General features: G+C 48.9%; 9 protein-coding genes across 9 annotated transcripts; 5 read left to right on the forward strand and 4 right to left on the reverse strand.

Moving 5' to 3' along the window:
- Positions 1 to 971: 971 nt before the first annotated feature.
- Positions 972 to 2,992, reverse strand: N7457_008871 (Zn(II)2Cys6 transcription factor; the record flags this gene model as incomplete). The annotated part of the gene is made up of 3 exons (XM_057179914.1): positions 972 to 1,812; positions 1,863 to 2,400; positions 2,449 to 2,992. The coding sequence occupies 3 exons, from the start codon at positions 2,990 to 2,992 to the stop codon at positions 972 to 974; spliced, it is 1,923 nt and encodes a 640-aa protein (XP_057028300.1).
- Positions 2,993 to 3,386: 394 nt separating this feature from the next.
- On the forward strand, positions 3,387 to 3,811 carry N7457_008872 (uncharacterized protein; the record flags this gene model as incomplete). The annotated part of the gene is made up of 4 exons (XM_057179915.1): positions 3,387 to 3,431; positions 3,483 to 3,500; positions 3,561 to 3,675; positions 3,729 to 3,811. Coding segments are annotated over 4 exons (261 nt in total), but the record flags the coding sequence as incomplete, so codon positions are not given.
- A 727-nt stretch (positions 3,812 to 4,538) lies between these two features.
- Positions 4,539 to 5,172, reverse strand: N7457_008873 (uncharacterized protein; the record flags this gene model as incomplete). The annotated part of the gene is made up of 2 exons (XM_057179916.1): positions 4,539 to 4,965; positions 5,054 to 5,172. 2 exons carry the CDS (start codon positions 5,170 to 5,172, stop codon positions 4,539 to 4,541), a joined length of 546 nt encoding a protein of 181 aa, XP_057028302.1.
- Positions 5,173 to 7,523: 2,351 nt separating this feature from the next.
- Positions 7,524 to 8,357, forward strand: midA (putative cell wall protein; the record flags this gene model as incomplete). Its single annotated transcript, XM_057179917.1, has 1 exon — positions 7,524 to 8,357. The coding sequence occupies one exon, from the start codon at positions 7,524 to 7,526 to the stop codon at positions 8,355 to 8,357; it is 834 nt and encodes a 277-aa protein (XP_057028303.1).
- An 866-nt stretch (positions 8,358 to 9,223) lies between these two features.
- Positions 9,224 to 10,145, forward strand: N7457_008875 (uncharacterized protein; the record flags this gene model as incomplete). Its single annotated transcript, XM_057179918.1, has 2 exons — positions 9,224 to 9,830; positions 9,940 to 10,145. 2 exons carry the CDS (start codon positions 9,224 to 9,226, stop codon positions 10,143 to 10,145), a joined length of 813 nt encoding a protein of 270 aa, XP_057028304.1.
- A 246-nt stretch (positions 10,146 to 10,391) lies between these two features.
- pex19 (putative peroxisomal membrane protein receptor Pex19) lies at positions 10,392 to 11,668 on the reverse strand (the record flags this gene model as incomplete). Its single annotated transcript, XM_057179919.1, has 2 exons — positions 10,392 to 10,502; positions 10,559 to 11,668. The coding sequence occupies 2 exons, from the start codon at positions 11,666 to 11,668 to the stop codon at positions 10,392 to 10,394; spliced, it is 1,221 nt and encodes a 406-aa protein (XP_057028305.1).
- Positions 11,669 to 13,723: 2,055 nt separating this feature from the next.
- N7457_008877 (bZIP transcription factor) lies at positions 13,724 to 15,108 on the forward strand (the record flags this gene model as incomplete). Its single annotated transcript, XM_057179920.1, has 4 exons — positions 13,724 to 13,894; positions 14,006 to 14,222; positions 14,276 to 14,776; positions 14,834 to 15,108. The coding sequence occupies 4 exons, from the start codon at positions 13,724 to 13,726 to the stop codon at positions 15,106 to 15,108; spliced, it is 1,164 nt and encodes a 387-aa protein (XP_057028306.1).
- A 1,745-nt stretch (positions 15,109 to 16,853) lies between these two features.
- Positions 16,854 to 18,248, reverse strand: N7457_008878 (uncharacterized protein; the record flags this gene model as incomplete). The annotated part of the gene is made up of 1 exon (XM_057179921.1): positions 16,854 to 18,248. The coding sequence occupies one exon, from the start codon at positions 18,246 to 18,248 to the stop codon at positions 16,854 to 16,856; it is 1,395 nt and encodes a 464-aa protein (XP_057028307.1).
- A 2,365-nt stretch (positions 18,249 to 20,613) lies between these two features.
- N7457_008879 (SDR family oxidoreductase) lies at positions 20,614 to 21,510 on the forward strand (the record flags this gene model as incomplete). The annotated part of the gene is made up of 2 exons (XM_057179922.1): positions 20,614 to 20,985; positions 21,055 to 21,510. The coding sequence occupies 2 exons, from the start codon at positions 20,614 to 20,616 to the stop codon at positions 21,508 to 21,510; spliced, it is 828 nt and encodes a 275-aa protein (XP_057028308.1).
- Between the last annotated feature and the right edge of the window lie 467 nt (positions 21,511 to 21,977).

A 21,977-nucleotide genomic window follows, 5' to 3' on the forward strand; every position in this document is an offset into this window, starting at 1 on the left:
TCCAGCTGCCCCCAGCTCTTCATCCTCCTCTCTCCCAGCCTGGGAATCCGCACAAAGATGGGATCTCATCCCAGCATACCGGTTATCCTACCTTTTGCATATTGCAGTGACGAGCGTATTCTTCTATTTGTTCATGTTCTTTGTTGGTGAAACATGTCTCTTGCATTTAGAATCGGAAGGGAGCATGCGCATACTTTGTTCTTTCATTGCTTATATCAGAATTCCTGTTCTTTTCCATGTCAGCTGTTATATATCCCTGATTTGGCCAGAAGCATTACAACATCAAGACTTTTTTCCTGCCTGGCTCCTCTCATTTCTTTGTTCCTGATCATCCTCCATCTTTTGTTCTTCTTTTGTTCTTCTTTTCTTTCTTTCTTTCTTTCTTACTACTTTTTTTTAAGATTGATTGTTGACTACCTCTCTTGAATCCCGAAGTCACGGCTGTCTGAGGCCTGCGTCCTTATACTCATCTCCTTTCCTTATATCTTCTGGTGTTGGGTAAAATCCGGACAAAAATTGCTTTTCCTTGGATAGCACCATCCTTGTTATTGGGTCTATTACTTCCATCGACTTTCTTGTTTCACTTTCATAGCATCTTGGCTTGACCTTCACTTCCACTGCGACTTTTTACTTGCCTATTTGTTTTCTCATCTGATTTAATCCCTTTTGCTATACACCCTGCCGTGCGCTCACTTTTTCTCTTATCTCTGATTTTTTTTCTTTTTTCCACTTACGCTCTTTTCTGAGCCGAGAAATGATATACCCGATTTTCCCATTCGAGCTTCACTCTCGAGAACTCGGAAGTCTTCCTATTATCCTTTAGATATGTTGGAAATCAATCAATGGGATTATACGTATCAAGCGAAATTATGTTCAAAAAATATACTAAACGACAGGTCTATATATATACGGGAATATTAGTCGTAAAAAAGAGATATCTATATATCGGATCTCTATTACATCCCCACCGATTAAATAAACAGCCAGTCGAGGCGCGAATGATCCAGTTCTTCAACCCAGTCGAACTCGAGGTCATCATCATTATCATAACCAGGCTTAGCGCCGCCATTGTCGCCAGAGAGATTTTGCGCATCGGAAGCATTCTGACGCTCTCGACGCTTGAGATCCTGTTTCTGCCACATAAGACGCAGGACCCACGCCGCATTACGGACATTAACACTTGTCAGAGTCTCATATATTGAACCGAGTTTTTCGAGGATGAGACCTCGTTGCGAAGGGCGGCACTCCGCGCCGGCGATGAAGGTGGGCCAGATGAGGCATTTGAAGTGCGGGTCTGTAGCTGGGACGAGGCAGATTTGGGTGATGAGGTTTGTGGCGATGAGTCTGTGGTCAAGGGGGAGGCCGACGTCTGTCCATGGTGGGGAGAAGCCTGGTCTTTGTCGTGAGAGGACACGGCTTGTGTACAGATACACGGCGTCTTGGTAGGAAGTTGCGAGCGCGAGGCGGTAGGCGAGGTTTGGGATGAAGAAGACTTTTTGCATTTCTTGGCTCCAGCCTATCGGGTCGAAGTTGCGGATTCCTTGGAGGAGGCTTGCGAACGAGTCTAGTGTGAGGGGTCGGCTTGGTAGGATTGATTCTGGGGACGCTGTTGGTTGAGGGATGGTGTCGGTAACTTCGGGATCTAGGTACCAAAGGGCGTGGATGTAGAAGATCACTTCTAGCAGGTAGGCAGGACATCCGACCCAGGAGTTTTCTTCGAGTCGTTTGAGAATCGATGGACCCATGGATGAGGAGTAGAAGGGTTTTGAGAGCGCGCCTGGGCGTGCTAGCGTTGATCCCATGATTTCCATTCTATACGGTCAGTGGTAGGCCTTTTTGATAGGCAGAGATCAAAGACTTACATTAGAAATCCATCCAGGGCAAAACCGTCCAGATCGTCAAGAATTCCTTGTCCCATGCTATTTTCAGGTCGATTCTTCAGGAGCTTCTTCGCGCCTTCGATATGATAACTCCAGGCCCCACTGCCAGACTCAATTAGGTCCAGAAACGCGAGCAATACGACGGCAGCTAAAGTCCTGCCGTCTTTCTGCATTGCGGGGGTTTGGAGATCTATAGACAATTGGCGAAGGGCGCGCTGCTTGAACTCCAGGAAATGTTGATATGCCTGCGAGGTTGGTTTCTGAGAACTTGCTGGGGCGACAATATCTTCAATTTCCTCTGCGGACAGGGTTGAGTCTGCCATCGCTAGGTTGCCGGATGACCATGGTAGGAGGGACGAGTCTGACTCTGACACAAGGGAAGAATGAAGAGCTCCAAGGGCCGTGATACTGCTAGCGAGAACAGGAGCATGATTGACTAGCGCAGTAAGATCTCTAAAGGGGTTCTTGTGTTGAGAGTAAAGCGCAAAGTCGTTGACCATATACTGATTGTCTTCACCAGCTATTTGTCAGCGAAGCCCTCGATACCTATAGATGCGGGAAATCTCACAGTGATGTATGTAGTATCTTGACAATTGGCTAAAATCTTTCAAAAGTGGATCTACCAGTCCCCATGGGGTTGGAGTATAGTCGGCAACAGGAGGAAGAAAAGCGCTCCGAGGAACATGAACAAGTGCGGTGTCTTGTTCCTCGGTTGGGTTTAACCCGAACTGCATGAGCTCTCCTCCAATCGCTGTATTCTCTGCCTCAAATGTCCAGTTGTCAGTTTCTGGACTAGGTTGGTTTCCAGAGCTGTGCGATTCGGTATCGGACGATGATTCGGCGACAGAGAAGATGTTGAACCCGTTGTTCGCGGTGGTCAGATCGTGTGTTTCAGTAGGTGGCTGGCGCTTTGGCTTGTTGGAGGATTTTTGTACATCATCAAAGCTGCGTCCCATCATCTTTCCTCGACTAGCCACACCACCCTTGACCCAAACAAGCGGTTTCTGGTACCCCAGACATTCCTTCCCCGCATCTCGACATTTCCGGCAAGTGGGCAGGCCATTGTCGCAGATGATGCGACGTCGTCGGCAGGTATAACAACCTTTGGTCATTCTCTGGATGTCGAGAGAAAAACGTAGTCTCTGAAGTGAATAGCGAAGTACCGAGCCACTAGTGAAGTTCGTTCGGTGCCACTCGCCATCATCGGCTATTGTCAGGACTCGGGGGCGGGATGTTGACAAAGCCACACAACCATCGCTGGTCTTTGAGAAGTGACGCAAAATATGACCCAAAATATCGTAAAACGAGTTGTAACCTTGAAACTTAGGAGAGAATGAGCTCCGCGGTGATTCAGAAATTCGCGATGGAAAGCTTCGCGGGGGAGAGCTGACTAAGGAAAGCTTCTGTCCATCGCGATCGAGACCCTCCCAGACTGTCCAGGTTTCTCCATCTCCAACTGCGACTTGACACTGCCAGCTGAAATTGAGATTTATGGTCGGATACTAGCACAACATAAAGATGGTCTTGAATCTCTTGCTCCGGAGCATGGAGGTATGCGCTTTCGCTTCTGCCATTCCGTCCTTCACTAACATTTTCCCATAGGTCTGGCTCACTCTTCGTGTATGTTGCTCCGACACTGCCAGGGTCTCTTTGATTTACTTTCTAACTTTATCCGAACAGCTCCTTCGAAGCCCAATATTCCATCGTATGGTGGGCCGAGTTCACCAGAAGGTTCAACATATCAGGCACGGGGTGCCTCCGGAAGAGCAGGGAGGCACCAAACTTGAGGGACAAGGTATGCTCGGCGTGAATACTTCGTGGATAGCATGGCTAATCTGTCCTGGTTAGATTTTGAGTATAAAAAGTTCCTTAGCCATTTCAAGGAAGAGCTGAAGGACCAGATGAAGGGAAACCCGCGGAACAAATTATAATACCCTGGCGCTTATTTGATACGGACACCCATGATACCCACATTGAATATGATATTTGCTCTTCTTCATGAATCTTGGTTTTTGGTTGCTGCTTGGCACATACGTTGACGTTGGGTATACAGCGGGATGTACTTGCGCGCTCCATGGAGTGCATCTCTTGTTTCACCCGAAAAGTGAACTTTTATGTTAATTTGTTGACTTGCCCCTTCTACTACTCCCAGCTTTCTATCGTTCTTTTCGCAGGCTGGGATTCTATCACTGGGGCAAACATTTTGAGTTCCGAGATTGTAAGATATTTACTCATCGGAGTATGAAATAGACAATGAATATGAATGGCGAATAAAGCCCATATACTTTTTTTACCCGTGTCTTGTGTGATGTCCTGTTAGATAGTCAGGGTTTTTATATACTTGATAATAATGGGACCAGATACATGAGTGCATTGCATTCTTATTGTGCTTTGTAGTGTCCGAACGATCATAATAATATCCAATATCAACTACAAGAAAACATGATATCTTTTTGATAATATTCGGAAATATCTCACAGAAGAAGACCCATTATAGTTCTTAATTATTGTCTGAATGAAGTAATCTACCTAGGTATGGATATCCCTGGCCTGTTTGGGTTTGACCAGTTATTAGGGCTATATCGCTCTCAATGCCTTCCAATGACCAAACATGATTTCTGAACATCAACGCCAATGATGACAAGGAGAATATCTTCCTCAGTTCTTGATCGTCTTAGGAGGCGCTGCATCAAATCTGCCCACCACTCTAATCCGAACCATTTCGACTGCATTCTTTGCTTTCACCGCGACCTTTTGACAGATAACCTCGCGGGCAGGCCTCCAAAAGACTTTCTGCTTCTCCTGAGAATTGGGCCTTACGAACATAGCCTCAATCACCTGAAACTTGTCAATTCCGAGGCCCTGCCCTTCCACACGCTTTCCCTTCTTTGGGGTGTTGGTGAATGCAACAAAATGGCGTCTACCATGGCACTCAGCCCCTAGCCATTCCAGCTGATTTTCATTGCCAAAAATTGTCTGAGACAGCATCTTTCCAATAAAATCCAGAGCATCTTCTTCGGGGTAGGGATCACAGGGGCCTCCGGTGGTAGACTTCATGATGTTACAGGCTCTAATATTAGACAAGCTAGTTCACGTTAGTACTCATTGCAGGCTAGGGGAAGGAAGTAACAAGAGGGGAAATAACAGAGCCAACGCATGGGGAGGGTACTCACTGGGCAACAACATGTGTAATTTCTGAAAGATCGCAATTCTTGTACTTAATCTCGCATTGAAGCTCAATATTGGGAAATGAGGCTGTGATAACCTCAGGATGGGCGCGCATATCAGCCATATTTTCTCTTGTCTCGGTCTCTGGTGGTAGAAAATAATGGTCACAGAGTCGATCGAGATAGCGGAGCGTAAGTTATATTGAGCGTTAGATATGCCAAGTATGTTGTATGCTGTATAGTTACTGGAAATGTTGGACACTACATATGATGAGTGATGAATACCGAAAGACCTGGATGTGGGATAATATGAGAAGACTCGGTAGCAACGTCTTTATTTATGTAGCTGATCAGGTTGAAGAGAACGGAGTAGCAAGATGAAAGAAACCCCTGAAACGATAGGAGGCACAAAGAACAAGAATACGTTTATATCCATAGCAACCGACAAAGAGCCCAAAAAAAGCGAATGGCAAAGGAATACAGAGTCGCTATATCTCATAACGAGCGGGGCCAAGTAGGAGATGGCAAACAGAGACTCTAATCCGAGGCAAATCCAGAACGAGATCTAGAGTCATGAAAGAGACAAATATGTCCTTCTGGTTCATGTCGGTCTTTGGCTATTGTGATATCTGCCCCTTTGTCTTTTTCTGCGAGAGCCTATCCAACGTAACAACTAGCTTTGTCCAACAAGCAAAATGCTAATGCGAGATGTCTCTAAAGCATCATATTTGTGCATCGCGCAAGAGAGATCTGAAATCAGAGCTTTGCCTCTATTGTATTGCTAGGTCTCTTTGTTCTAGCTTGTCTCAAAACAGATACAAGAGCTTCTCGATCAGCGCACCACCACTGAATACGAGATTAGACGTCAAAACTAGCGCCTTTGGTGACCTGCTTTTTCTCTGCGGGGTTCTATATTCCACGCAGTGAAAGGACGGTGGCCCATGGTCTTCCGAGAAGGCAATGTTCGATATCGAACGCCTGAGATTTCCAATGTCTTTTATTAGAAGCGGAGAATGGGCTAATTATCTCACTAAGCGCCATGGAAACCCATGTACACAACCAAACAGTATAGGGCCTAGTCCGGAGTAGTTGCGCGAATAAAATATGGGCGGATGCTACGGACATTAGCAAAGTGGACACGCAGGCGGGACACGGCACCATACGGAACAATTGCACCTAATGTTGTAGAATGAGAAAAAAAAAATTTGCAGACGAATATGGTCGCATAGCATTGTTTTGTAGAAAATCATATACCAATTGAACTGATCTTACCAGTGGAAATCTGCCTTGAGTTGTTCCGCGCCCAGATTGACTGCCACATTGACAAGAGAGGACAAGACTGCGGCTATAATCCAGCCTCTCGTTCCCCGGGATGCCATGTCACTCCAAAAAGCAGCGAGGGGCAAGTCCAAAAGGAGAAAGGTATCAACAGCGCAGACTGCAATTGGCGGACCAATACGCAATGGCTTACTCGTAGATCGCGGTGTGCATTGTGGTTGGATCAATGATACTGTGACCACAGTGGTCGGAGATCCATAAAATTTCTTCCATGCTCTCCATACTTCGTACTCCATACCCAGTATCCGTAGGGGTCTGGAATCGGTCTGCGTATTGGACCGTGTCGGAACCGGGCAACGAGCAGAGAAACAGACCCTGGGACGTTCCAGAACAGGCGGGAGCCCCGAAATGGAGGCTGTCAGCGATACGCCACCTGAGCTGATTAGGACTAGGGCTGAAATGACCAATCCAATATTTTTTAGGTCGATTCCGGCGCTATATCGGTCGAAGGGGGGGGGGGGTCAGGTACCCGAATCAGTGTGACATGGCACAGGAACATCCGGACCACGTCGTATGGTGGGAAGATGTCAGCCAGTGGATTCCAGGGAGGTTCCAGGTGTTGCTGAGTAGCGGTTACTCTGTAGATACTCGGTACGACGGAGTACTGACCGTGTGCCTGCATGTCAGGCAGGAGTGCCAATAACATGGGAGATCAGAGGCAGATCATGGGTGACGTGTTGCTAAATATGGCTCTCCAGCGGGAAGCGAGGAGGCCTCGTCACACATGTCCAGCCCACAGACCGAGGGGGTTTTTTTTTCTTTTTTCTGTCTTTTGTGATGGCTCACTGTGATTTTATCTGATCTCTTTGATCAATAATGAGTATCCCGCTCTCCAGTTAATATACATTAACATAGATTCCTAATCTAAAGGGCAACACTAAAAGGACACTGTAACGGCGAGTAAAATGTACGACCCACTCCAACGTGGCCCTGGTGAAGGGCCAGCCAATCAGAGAGCCGGACTCGTCGACACTTGACTTTTGGTCCGAGACTAGTGCCGCCCAATTGGGCCTAGTGCATTCTGGGAACAATCGGGTTTCGCTTTGACTCCTTTTTTATGCTGCCTATTCGTCCATCACTTCTTGACTTCAGGTCAAATCCCTTCGTTTTCTACATTCGTTATCACAACTATCCCGCTATGCGTCTTTCTAGCCTCTCGTTCCTCATCCAGGCTCTGCTGTTGACTTCGGTCGCAGCCCAGAGTGCTGCGGTCTCCAACATCGCATCCGACCTCACAACCGAAATTACTTCATCCTCCACTTCCGAGCCGCCTGAAACCACACCGTCATCATCGTCGTCGTCGTCTTCGTCTTCGTCTTCGACTTCATCGACCTCTTCAACAACTTCGGAATCCTCTGAACCCCCGATCGTCACTACCACGGATCCTATCACTACTACCGATAGCACGTCTTCCACCCCTTCGGCTCCCGCCGACCCTACTACCTCGTTACCTGAACCCTCTTCCACTCCGGAGCCTACCGTCCCTAAAACCACCGCTCAGAATGAGCCCACCTCCGCCTCGAAGCCCGAGGAGACCACTTTCTCCAAGACCACCTCTTCAACCACTCAAACCCCAGTCGTGAAGATCATTACCTCCTATGCGACCGGCAGCGATGGAGCCACCTCCGCCAACGTGGTGACCACCACCTCCACCCCGACTGCCAACCCCTCTCTGAACGGCGATAAGGGCAACAGCTCTAGTGGTGTTTCTTCTTCCGACAAGAAGATCATCATCGGTGTCGTCGTTGGTGTCGGTGGTGCCATCATTATCGGTGCCGTGGGCCTGGTCTTCTGGAGAATCCACAAGAAGCGCAGTGAGCAGTATGGTGATGAAGATGATTTGATGGGTGGCACCGCTGTGGGCTCTGGCCCTCGCGAGAAGGCCCCTAGCCCCTCCGGCAACACACCCTTCAAGAATACACTGGACCAGTATCACAACCCTGGTCCCGTCAACGCGGCGTCCAACTTCTAGGTGCCTCGCGCTGACTCGACACTCGTCGAAGTGTAAACCTTGTACGATCATCATGCTTTTTTCCGGCGCTATGGACAGGCCATGTTACGTTGCGTTCTATTTGGTTGCGAATCTGCTATTATTTTTTTGTCCCGGGTGTTTTCACACCCTGCCTCTCATTTCACCATAGATTGGACATGATGGCATTTATTACTTTGAGCGTTCTTTCGGCAACCACCACACTCCTTTGATCGTTTTCGCGATCGCAACACTCGGTCCCTGCTCTGCTGATAAAATACGGCACCACTGTTTTGTTCTGCCTGTTATCTACTTTTTGATTCCCCGTATCCAGGCGCTTGTTATTACTCTGTTTCAAAGTCCATTCTTCCTCGATCGATTTCTTCTTCGTTTACCTTTTGCAGCAGTAGTTGGACTGTATAGTGTGGATAGATCCATGCTGCAAAGGTCCCTTCTATGATCTCTTTTGATCTGTATGTATGTAATTCGAGGCAAATGGATTCCACCGGTGAAACAGTCCCAATCATATATTCTCCTGCGTAATAACGTACATTGATATCCACCTGGGCATCGATATCCCATTTCGGTCACGACGAATCGGTTCACGTGACGCATCCCAGCACGCGTCCGACACGCGAGATCGATAGGCATCCTGCATGTCTCCCAGCCTCGACCTATGTTCTAGTCCAAACTACTTTATATACCTTAATTATCTATCCCACTTCCACCTCAAACCACTTCCATTTCAACACTAAACCCATCAACCAAGAAAAAAAAAATCTAATCACTGACGCAACGAATTTCCGCATCCGACCCACGGATACGCCAAACCCCATCCTCTATCTCCTATATCCACACAGCCCTTCACAATGTTCGCAACCCAATCCCCCCAAACCCCCTTCCGCCAAACCCACTACACCCCAGCACGACCCTCTCCGCTAGGCCAACGCACAAACACCACACCCCCATGGACAATGTCCCCCACGCGCAGTTTCCACAAGGGCCCTGAGTCCGGAACCCTATTCTCCAACTCCCCAGTCACCTTCCCCCAACTCAACATCCAGACCGAGCCAATCGCACGACACACCCAGAACCACCACTCCCCAGTCCCCATGCACTTCAACGCGTCAGCATCCACCACGCCAACCTTCTCCCCGAATACCTTCTTCGCCGGTCAACCCCCGTCTTCGCCGACTTCGCCGTCCCGCGCAAAGCCTAAATACGAAGCGCGGTTTGCAAACACGATTGCCAATCCGATGAGGAACGCGGCAGGGCTGGCGCGCTCGAAGACGCGCAGGATGTTCCTTAATCGCGTGCGCGATGAGCGGGATTCGGGGCGCTTTGAGGCGCGCGGGGAGCAGATGATGCATATGGAGCATCTTGCTGATCGGCGGCGGTGGGAGGAGAGTATGGCGCGGGATGGGGAGGGTGTTGTTGGGGGGATGGAGATTGGGGAGGAGGATGATATGCTTCCTGGTATGTTTCCCTTACCTTTTTTTTATATATTCCTTTTGGTCTGGTTATTCTGCATACGTGGGGAAATTTATGCTATATATAAAAGCCAATTGCTGACTTGGGTTTGCAGATGATGCGGATGCGCTTGATGAGTTCATTACGCAGGAAGAGGCTATGGAGATGGCTCTGAGGGAGACGCAGACTGGGATTCCTGGGCGTGTGGAGCAATTGCGCAATGCGCCGAATGTCCCCTTCAGTGATGATGATTATGATGATATCTTTATGGAATTGTCGGAGCCTCAGGGCCATCAGTCTCAGGATATGGATATGTCGTGAGCGTGTGTTAGGGCTATGGGGGGTTTCGGGTAATTCTTTTTCTTTCGCGAGGCATTGCATTGGGCGGCGTTTTCTTGACATGGGGCTGGATAAAATGGGGACCCGCAATATGTAAGTAAGTAAGGGTATCGACATGGCTTGCGCATATGTACAGTGCGGAAAGGATGTATGTGTAAAGGGAACAACAGGCCTTGATGGCAAGGCGATATCTTTCAAAATTCAATCCATACATTTTTCAACTTCACATTACTGCTGCGGGCAATCAGGCACACCGGCAGCCCCAGCCGCAGCACCGCCCAAGTCTTCCATGAGGGGATTCGAGACAAGTTCCTCGGGTGGACTTCCGGCACTTTGCATCTGGAGAGATAGTCAGTAAACGAAACAACAATCTCCATGTAGATAGAGAAACTCACCTCTTGCATCCTCTCCCAAATGTACTCGCGACACTTGGGATCATCATCAGAGAAGCCCTTCTCCTCGAACTTAACAACAATCTGCCTAACGACCCGCGCCTGCGTCTCAAAGCGTTCCATATCCTCAATGGAGACCTTTCCACTGGCCTTATTCTTCTCAATCCACGGCCCGAACTTCCCATCCAACTCCTTCATCGGCTCATACAACATCTCCTTGTTCGAGAGCTGCTCCATCATGCCCATGAACATTTTCGACAAATCTCCATCCTCGCCTGCACCAGCCGCACCCGCCTCGACAGCCTTCAACAACTGCGCCAGCATATCATCCGAGATATCATCCTCATTACTCGCCGCAGCGGTAGCCTTATCACCGCTCTCTTTCATACGTCCCATCGTGCGCTTGATAGCATCATTGAACGAGTCGGCAGGCTGCTCGGGATCTGCACTTGCACCTGCGTTTGCACTCGCACTGGCACTTGCACTATTAGCAGAGACCCCTGCAGCGGCAGCGACCTTCTCCGCAGAAGCGCCAGGGCCAGCACCGTTTTCTTCCGCCATGACATCGGCAAGAAGCTGTTTCAGGAAATCGCCAGGCGCGATCCCACTCTCCTCGAGCTGCTTGGCGAAGACATCTGCGCCTTGGTCGACGGTTGCTTGGAAATTGGGGTCGGAGCTGCTTCCTGCGCCGTCTGGGGCCATCATCTTGGCCATGTCTTGTTCGAGTTGCTTGAGGAAGGCATCTTCGTCGAAGTCGGCGGGTGTGATGCCCGTTGAGGGGTCCGGGTTGCTGGAGGGCGCAGGGGGGTTTGCGGGAGGTGCGGGTTTGGGTTTGTTGAAGTCGTCGAGGACGTCTGTGTAATTTGTGTGAGTATATGGGGATGTCGTGCCATTGGAGGGGTTGTGTGGGGGAGGGGTAAGAGAGGTGAGTGTGTGTGTACCATCTAGCTCATCGAAGTCTGAATCGTCATCGTCATCTGCGGTTGCTTTCTGAGGTTGCTGTGCTTGCGTTGGCGCGGTAGTGGGCTCTGGGGTTTCTTGTGCGATTGTTGGCGCGATCACGGTGGGTTCGGGGCCCTTTTCAGGACTGTCGGCGGGTAACGTTGAGGCCATCTTAATTGCGCAAAAAGATCAATTAGGGAAGAACTGAAGTCGTTCCGCAGTGTATCCTGGTCGGAGTCAAGCTCTGATGCCGCGAGGTTTGTCGAAAGAGAAAGTCTGGAGAAGTTCGCATGTGACGACTTTGGCGGGGGACCGAGTGCCGATCGCCGAGGATAGGCACAAATCTATGTATTGTAACCGAAGATAGAGACCATTTCAACTCTATCCGTACGGAGTACTGACTTCAGGGAGGAAATCCTGGATTCTATTTCTCCACGGGCCGAGTCTATAGATCAAGGCCAAATTGGCCGATGTTCAACAACCCTGTATGAGATCCAAAGCAGTCCAATCACAGATAGCCGGTGCTGCACATTCCAGGTACAGAGTGTCATTAGAAATGGCCCTAGTGGATAGTTCTCATGGGGATAATCCAATAAGGGCCTACCTTTCTACAAAGTAAACATATAGGTACCTGATGTAGTATCATTTGGCGTTGGAGAACACAGTTGCCAAATCGGGATGCGGGGTGGCTCCGGATATCTGCCCTCACTTCGTATCTCGCTATGTACGGAGTGCACTACTCTGTACGGAGTTCTCCGCACATATAGACACATGGTTGTCCTATCCGGCTTCTCGCTCTTGCAAGGGTTATGCATGCAGATGGTGGTCATCTCACCTCTCCCATTCAGCTCCCCTTTACGCAGTATATCCACTCATCTCACTGTCTTACCACCCCTCAAGATCCAGCTGGCTCTGTCCTAGAGGAGGCCCGGATTACATCCTCCTAATAGCGACTACGCGTAGATCTCTACGGAGTACTCCGTACTGTGTACCGTATCTGCCTTCATCAAGAGGCTAGGGCTCTGTCTCCTCCAGAGACTACGTGATGACCCGAGGGCTATCTCTTGAAGACCAATCATTATAGAGCCTGTCTTGATTTTAGCGCTCACTGGCTCGGTCCATATCTTACCTAGGTACGGAGTATCCCCTCAGAATCAACACAGTCATCAGACCTGTGAACTACCTTCTTAGGTAGGTCGTGCTTCGAGATGATCGCCACAATCGTAGGCTAGATCCATCGAGGAAGGTCGGTGAGGGCCAGGCTCCCGCAATGAGGTCATGGGCCCGGATATATCTGCGCAGTGCATCCCCTGGAAGCCTTGGCAGATTTCCCCCGCATAACTGGGGGCCATCCGACCAGGGTGTTCTATGCGAGAAAAATCTGCAATTCCCAGTTCGAAGTCCGGGGAAGGGGATTACTGCGTCCTCGACTCCTCATTGGTCTCCAAAGGGAAAATGGGCGAGTGGCGTCGCGTGATTCGCTTCCAGGCGCCCCGATGGGTCACGACCATAGCGTTTGGAAGGTCATGTGGTTGAAACGAAACCCGTGGCCTTTAAAGGCGGAGGACGCCGATGGAATGTCTAAGGGTGATTCCATTCCCGGTATCGGCTAGGCTTGTCAACGCATGATATCTAGATACTTTTCCCGCGGGGAAGTCACGACCTCCCAGGATTGCCAGTTCATTGCATGAGGACATCAGGTCACACAGTCTACCACATGTCCATGGATACGCATTGAACAAAACAGGCAACCCCCCCCCACAGCCCAGTGGACCCGAAACCATAAGTGGAGCGCCCAAAGGAGTTACAGTGAAGAGCAAAAAAAGGAAAAAAAGGGAGAAAAAGGGAGGGAAAAAAAGGAAAAAAAAAAAAAAAAAAGTCAAAAGAGAGCCAGGTACGCGAGAGTGAGCCCCTCCTGACCGGACAGACTTTTTTAGTCAATTGTTTTACACAGCTTTTTCTTCGTTCCCCATCATTTCGTTTATCTTGTATTTTCTCTGACTCTTCCTTTCTCATAATTCGGTTTCCTTTATGTCACAGACTCTCCTCGATCTCGCACGTCCCTTCTAACCGCCTAGCCGCGCGTGTGTTTCCCTTTATTCTTTTTTATCCTTTTTTTTTTGCCGGCCAGTCCGGCAACGCGGGAAAAAACTGGCAGTCGGTCCGTGTGCGGAGGGCCGCTTGCAGGCTTGAGTTTCCAATCCCAATTAGATTATATAAGATCCAATGGTCTCTATGGTCGACCACAATGACATGGTCATGGACCCGATCGTGCCTAAACATGAACCCGGTCCTGATGGCTCCATCAGCTCGGCCGTCTCAACACCTGACCCTGAGGCCGAACCCTTGACGCAGGACGCCGCGCAAACTCAGAAGAGGAAGGGTGGCAGGAAACCTGTACGTAACTTAATTACGGGGCCCCGCATTCCTCGTCCATCTCGGATACTGTGATACTGGTGTCACGGCATCGTTACATCTGTTTATTGTCATTGGCTGACCCTGTCGCAGATCTATGCCACCTCTGAAGAGCGCAAGCAGCGCAACAGACAGGCCCAGGCGGCCTTCCGTGAACGCAGGACAGAATACATACGCCAACTAGAGACGACCATCAAGCGCAATGAAGAGTCCCTGCAGAGTCTGCAACAGAGTCATCGCACCGCCGCCGACGAATGTCTAATGCTGCGATATAAGAACTCCCTGTTGGAGCGCATCCTCCTGGAAAAGGGTACGACATGCCCTATCCGTGGGTCCCAACTTCACTAACTCAATCTCCAACAGGCATTGATGTACAGGCTGAGCTACGCCTGAAGACCGGGGCGCCGGGAGCCCCTCCCAAGGCAAACCCCATGCCCCCCAAGGTAGCGCCAAACGCGGCAGGGCCCCGCGTGAATCAACGACACCCTGCAGGCATCGCCTCCAAGCCCGATGCCTTCGGCATGTCGCAGCGGGAAAGTGCATACGGGATCCCGTCGCCGCAATTCCAAGCAACGCCCACCTCCCACGTCTCCTCGCCCTCGCACACCAAGTCTCCCGGCTATGGCTTCCAGGGTGCCATGTCCCCCGTCGGCGTCGACTCCCAGGTCAGCGGACGACCCCAGCTCCTCCCCCAACCTCGGACCTTCAGCCAGACTTCGCCGCCGGCAATCAGCATGCCGCAGACGGAGCCGTCAGATCCAAAACCCCAGTCCCGCGGCGCGGGAGCCATGGGCCCTCGTGGTGCGCGGGTCGCAGCTGCTGCTTACTATCCTTCTCCGTTCCAGAAACACTATGATCAGCTCGGTAAGCCTACATCTTCCTTTGGACGTGTATAGCATCACTTGCTGACCTCTCAAGCAGAACAAGAGTACGACGCACAGGCCGACCTGGTCGACGATGACCACGATGGCTCGGCATCGTACGTCCCAGGATTCACCCCGCAATCCGTCGCCTCGGGTTCTCACGCCATGTCCGCTTTCAGCCAACCCAGCGAGAGCACGCCCAGCGACTTCGGCAATGCAAATCAATTACTCGGCCAGTATGAGCCGATGCTGGATACCGATCCGTTCGGGTTAAGTGCTAGCATGCATTTCCCCACGCCGTTCAACTACGAGCACAACAACTCGCGGCAATGAACGGTCTAAACTCCGTACTCTATTATTATATCTTCCTCCTATTTCCCTGTTTTATATTCATATTTGTCCCATCTTATGTGGTAAATGATCATCTCTCCCTAAAAGTTTGATTTGAGCATTGCCTGGCGTTGTTGCAAGGGTATTGATACCAATTATCCCATCTGATTTCTCCGAGGTATATTTATATCATTTTGTGTATATGAATCGAATCTTCGCCATTTGCAGGTCCACTTGCATCTACATACATCTTCTCGTTGAACCCTCTTTAATCTTACAGTCGAGATTTACTCTATCTCATATTCATCAAGACCTTCAGTGTGCTTACTTTTTCATAGCAGGATTTCTGTGTGCCTTGTACTTCCCAAACTTTCAAGTATATTAACTAAACTATCTAAAGCCTAAGAATCATACTAGTCAGTGTCTAGCTAGGATCACACATCGGATGCAGCGGTAGTGCAGTGGCCAGGATTGCTTGGTCAAAACGAATGCACAGGTCCAAAACCCCCTTATCGGAGACGCGTCTTCGAGGAACTGGTGGGGTCAAACGCACGGGAACCAGCATTCACGTCGACTGCAGGCCTTCGCACCGGAACAGGACACTGCAATCTGATATAACAGACAGTAGTTTACGTGTCATGAAGCAAAGTCCTGCGGGTCGCAGAACTGGTAGGGCGGGGATGGTCTACATTCTCTGCACCAAACGACCCCTCAGTTGAGAGGTTTGCCTTCCACATGGGATTGAGACTTGTACTATCTTTTTGTCTAAAGGGCAGTTATCTAGAGACCAAGAATCGACGAGCGCAATAATATTCCAGACAATGTCATGTTCGGTTCTCCGGCTGTAGACATTGAGACGGGAAGAGCTATGGCCTTCTCTGGCGGTCGCTATTCATTTCGTGATCTCAATGAGTGATATCTGGCGTGTCCTAATAGGAGGTTACTTGATTGCTATGAGTCCTGTGGTTGCAGGTCTAGACCTTGGGTTGTTGTAAGGCTATACTGCATAGCACCTATGTATGTAGTACTACTCCGTGCCTAGGTAGCTATACGTACCATTTGTCCTCTACCGGGTGAGGCTTTCCTATCTTAGCCGCTTTTACGAGGGCGCTCAGAGTCAGGCTCACTGAGTCAATTTCAGTCCACGCTCAGGCTGATCAGAGCCATCTATTAAGCACTCAGTCCACGCTCAGTCCATACCCAAAGGAGCACTTTGCCCCACAATATTGTTTATTTTGCGATCTGTTACAACCCAACGTACGGAGTACGAATACGGTGCGCATATCTCGTAGCATATATCGGGTATTTGGGTTGGTAACCTGACATGACGACTAGTTAGTCGTCATAGTGGCTCTTTTGGTAAACGCTCTACCTTACCATTACTTCCTAGTTTTGCAACGTGGTGTCAGGCCCACTTGCCTTAACAATGAACTTATATATCTTGAATAATGATGGGTTTAGATTTTCCCAAGCAAAGTTGCAAATAAAAAATAAACTAGAACACAGCTGATGGAATGATAGGGGAATATCCGTCTGTAGAGCAGCTAGTAAGGAGCAAGGTGGCTTGACTAGTGAGATGGGCAGACAGACATCGCAAACAACGGAAATTTAGGGGGTAGCCATGCAAAAGTTGCAAATTTTCACCGTAGAGGGTGATATTTTTCGAGATAGAAACATGTCAACCGATAAATAAAGAACGACCCGAAAAACGGCTGCAATCAAAGCGGAAAGTGGGCCCTAGACCGATGTCATGAGAAACGAACTGCGGCTTCGAAAATGATGAAATGCATCTTCCCTCGAATGTGTTCTGCTAACCGATCAATCACATCGCGTTGAACGAATACCCACTGAGTGGCCTTTCTCCCAGACTGCAATCGCATCACGTTGTCCTCAGTGATATGACTTTGGATGTTTTCTCTGCGGATGCGGACTAGCTGTGTGCTGAGGGTAGAACAGATGGGGCCCCTGACAATATCAGCTTGCCCAGGTCGCCAGAGGTGGTCGAATTTCGGGTGAGGGGTAGCCTGTCTCCTGCAGGTCCAGATGTACTCTTTCCAGTTGGGAGAATACCATAGATTCTCCATTCGGAGGCTGTTGATGAATGGTCGCGGAACCTGAATGTGAATAATGCAGGTATCGACTGTAGGGCTTCTCCTTTCTGCAAATTTGCGGTACTCTTCAGCCGTTTCAATTTCGGGGGTCCAGGATTGCGCATTAAAATCGAAATTGAAGTCTCCGCCGGGGTATATACTAAGTGGTCTTAGGTTAACTGTTCCATCACTCTTAATGATATCACCCGCTAGCCGTAATTCATCATATGCCTTGCCCTTATATAAAGAAATGTGATCGGCGAGGATATTAGCATTAGGCTGAACCATCACATATGTGTCTGGGAACTGGAAATCTTGGGGTGTCATATTGATCGTTGCGGTCACGGGTTGCTGCTTAGATGGGTCTTGGTCTTCTCGGCTCGGCTTATGCCTGGGCCGCTTATGTTTCTTTTTATGAGCTATGCGCTTGTTTGCATAACTTTGTAGCAGTTGCTGTTGACGAAGAAGAGCGGCATAGTTGGTTTCAACAGTCTCTTGTGCCCAGTAAGTGAGGGTCTGGGTACCGAAGATGTGTGAGAATCTCGGGTCCGTGATTGCTCCTTGAATTTGGCGAGTAAGACCAACATCAGCGAGCGCCTCCTGATGGCTCATGTTATCGTATTGTCGTCGGCTAAGAGAGGCGAGATGTGCAGTGACATATGCCATTAGGTCATCAGGATTTTGGCTTGGACTTGGGCGGCCGCAATATCGGTCATAGATCAGTCTGGCAACATCCGGTACGAACCCAATATACTCAAGCACCTCGACACTTTCTTCTGCCATTGGGATGTCGAAGGTTCGGATGACATTGGGCTGGAAACCATGGGTGGCAACAGACGCAGAAGACGACGAGGTGGATGAGCTTGACACAGATCTTGGTGCACTGAATGCAGCGGAAACTTTTCTTTTACCACTGGCGTTTGTGGATGCATTCAGCTGAGGCTCGGGAAGGAGGATTGCAGCCTCTTCAAGGCATCGTATCTGCTCTAGTGTGAAAACACCAGGACCGGATGGGGGATCTGGATGATGTTCGGGAATGGCTTGGAGGGACATGGGGGTAAGTTTGAAGAAGATAAATCGAATATAATGAGATTCCAAGAAGTGAGACTGAAACTAAGAATGAATTAAGAAGAACAAAGTAGTGAGACTGAAACTTGGAATGAATGGAGAAGAAGAATAGGATGCAAGGTTCAATGTTATCCTTTAAATATAGAAATAAAGTTGCAGAAAATTCCTGATTAGGCTTAGTAGGTATAAAAACACTTTGAGAAGACCAACTGCAAAAATTACTGAAAATACTGCCGGCCGACTAGTATTCTTGTTTTTTTGCGACATCTACAGGGTATAAATACCCTACTATTTCATAGATTATTCATCTCTCTCTCTCCTTCTAAGTTAGTGCATAATTAATTTCGACGATGCAACTTGGGTCCTCATTTGCACGAACCTCAAATCAAAACAGTGTAATCCAACAGCATCGACCTGGCAAACATAGGAAATATAACAAGATAACTAGCGGGTGTCTTGTCAGTTCTAGAGACTTTTATCTAGGTCTGCAATATGAAGCCGGAACACTGAGGGGCAGCGAATAGAAAACGGCCTTTTGGTTGTCTCGTTAAGTCTGAATAGGTCAACAAACCGGGATGCCACGTCTTCGCTTCAATAGATAAGCTCTTCTGATTTTCTCGATTACCATGACTCGATTGAAGGCTTTTAAGTCCTACGACAGGAAGAAGCATGGTCGGATAAGCTAGGGCCAGGGGGCAAAATGATGCCTATAAGTCAGAGTGGAATGACACAGACTGAAAACTGGTACGCGAGGCTCTCGATTATCGTGGCATGACGGATAATATAGTCACATTAGCCACAGGCCCCCTGCAAATTCTCGGGCTCCCACTGGTAAAATTGCGAGAGTCACTTACATCTTTCTATTTAGGCCTCGGCCATATATAACAAACTCAGAGCTTAGGATTATGCAGGAAACGGTCCTGCAACTCTCATCGAATAGGAGATCTTGAATATCGACCAGGTTATCGGTTTTCTTTATGGCATCAGACAATCTGTATAATAGTTAGGCTTTTGCTCTTACTGAGGGGCTGAGAAGAGACAGACCTAGGATACTGAAGGCTACTGAACTTATAAGCAGACTTCATAAGACCTTGAGTAGAAATGCTTGAAACTTGGATATGTTCACTCTAGGAGGGAATGAGGTATTTTCTAATTGCTAGTTAGAATATGTTGGACAAATAAGGGGCCGCAAATTCCGTTATAGGCGGCTAGATCATACAGTAGGCATAATCGATAGGTCTAGAATATTTTTACGGATGTCTATCGCTAGAGCTGAAGTCGTATTCCTAGGAGTAAGCGGTAGGGAGCAAGAGCGATAGTCCGTCAAAAAATCAACTAAAAAAAATCAGAATAAAACACTAAACTAGATTTCTAAACCATCTAACTAGGGTTTTCTAAGATTTTCCTAGATATTGTAGAACCAAAAATGGAGGGTTAGGTATTTTCCGCAACTATATAGAGCCCGGCGAGGTTGAATAGTGGTATAGGCGCAGAATAGTAAAGCCAATAATGTGGCCCCACTGTGCATTTGCCTTCTAGGTGGAGGCGTAACAACCAGGATCGACCGCCAAATTGATGACACCAGCCTTTCGTTGAGGGGACAACGGTCAAGAGTGCCGGGTGAACGACTGCATTTGGATGGGGCTAGCGTGGTGCATTTTATTGAGGTGAGCTGCTGACTTAGCTGCTCCCTGTGCTTTGCGCCGGTGAGCAAGTCTTGAGCGTATGTAATAATCAGGTGCTCAGTGAGCTAGTCAGAGCGCTCAGTTCTACTCAGTGAGCAAAAGCGGCAAAGCCTGAGCACGAAAACGGAAAGAGATAGCCAAGAAGTGGCAGAGGAAATCAAGTACGTAGGTAGGTATTAGGGCTATGAGCCATTTGTTTCAATTAAATTCCCGATGGTGTAGGTTCGCCTTGGGCCTATTTTATATTTGTGACAGCTATATAATCCGACCCTGATTCCAATTGGTATGTGCTTTGTTCGTCGGGAATAGCAAGGTTGTTTTGTCGTATTCTCGGGAAGAACAGACCACATGTGTTGGCTACTCTGCGCTGGGTATCGCCAAATCTGGAATGCCGATGCCTTGAGCTTGTTTCTTGGTGCTCGTATTGGTGAGATTGAAATGGAAGATTGGAATTAGGCCTGGAATTAAGCCAAAATGGAGTTAAGAAGATGGTTATGTCCGGTGTATACAGGCTCTATGTCAGACCTATAAAGGGTCGAAGCATATATCCCATTTACCCTGCAATACACCCGTTCTACTTGATAGAAGACCGAAAGGCAAATAACACATCTTCTCAGAAGCAATCCAACCCCACGCTTCCATTTTACACTTCGTCAACTTTCATCATGCACGTCTTTGTCACTGGAGCTACCGGCTTTGTCGGTAGAGCTGTCATTGACGAGCTCATTGCCGCCGGCCACACAATCACAGCACTCGCGCGCTCTGAAGGATCCGCCGCTGCGCTAAAAGCGAAAGGCGTCGATGTCCTCCGCGGATCCCTGCAAGATCTAGAGATCCTCAAACAAGGAGCAACCGAGGCCGATGGCGTGATCAACCTTGCCATGGATCACGACTTCAGTAAATATGCAGAGAACTGCACTGCCGAGAAAAGCGCCATCGAGGCTATGGGCTCGGCTTTGATTGGAACTAACAAGCCTTTGATCACCACATCCGGCACCCTGGTGCTCACCCCCGGCGAAGTCGGCACCGAAGACTCAGTCATTGATACCGAGGATCTGATGAAGATTCGCGCTAAGAATGAGATTGTCGTTACCGACCTTGCTTAGCAACAAGTACGTGCTTGTGTTATCAGATTGCCGCCTACTGTCCACGGCGATGAGGACCATGGGTTCATCGATAAGATGACTGCGCTGGCCCGCTCGCAGGGTAATGCTATCTACATCGGCGAGGGTGTGAACTGCTGGCCGGCTGTGCATCGCCATGATGCTGCTCAGCTCTATCGACTTGTGCTGGAGAATGGAGTCGCCGGAAATATGTACCATGCTGTAGCTGAAGGGGGCGTTGCCATGAAGGATATTGCCGACGCCATTGGTCACAATCTAGGTGTACCTACTGCATCAAAGACATTTGCTGAAGCCCAGAGTCTTGACAGCTTCCTGGGTTTTGTTATGAGTGTTGATAACCCAACTTCAAGCAAGAAGACTCGAGAATTCCTTGGCTGGGAACCAATTGGTCGGAAGCTTTTGGAGGATATTAGGGCTGGGATTTATTCCCAAGAGTAAGAAGAGAAGTCATGGAGATAGTTGTTTATTTGAGGGGTTCGTTCTTTCCCGGCATCGTGTACCTAGGTAGGTAGTCCGGGGGATGGGCGAAACGTTGGAAACGATTGGAAAGACATCACGGAATGCATGCCGAGAACAGAGAATACAGGACAACCAATACGCTTGACGAGCCAAGTAGATCCCCATTCACATATTGAAGTCAAATTTATGCATCATGTTTGTTCCATGGATAGCCCCATGATTACATAGCTTCTGCAAGGCCGCAATAGAGTGGCTAGCAGCTGTAGTCCACGTCCAGATCGACATACTCCACCTAGGGCATGTCAGGTCGGGATGAGCTGGGGCATATGTCCAGTGCAGATAGACCACCAAATGTGATACCGAATACGTCGAACCCGTCGAACAACGAAGAACCCCAGCAAGCGCAGAGAGAAGTATACTCCAATACCAGTCCTTGACGCAATCAT

The sequence above is a fragment of the Penicillium paradoxum genome, assembly GCF_028828445.1.
Source record: "Penicillium paradoxum strain IBT 22861 chromosome Unknown utg000007l_segment0_segment0, whole genome shotgun sequence".
Classification (NCBI taxonomy): Eukaryota; Fungi; Ascomycota; class Eurotiomycetes; order Eurotiales; family Aspergillaceae; genus Penicillium; species Penicillium paradoxum.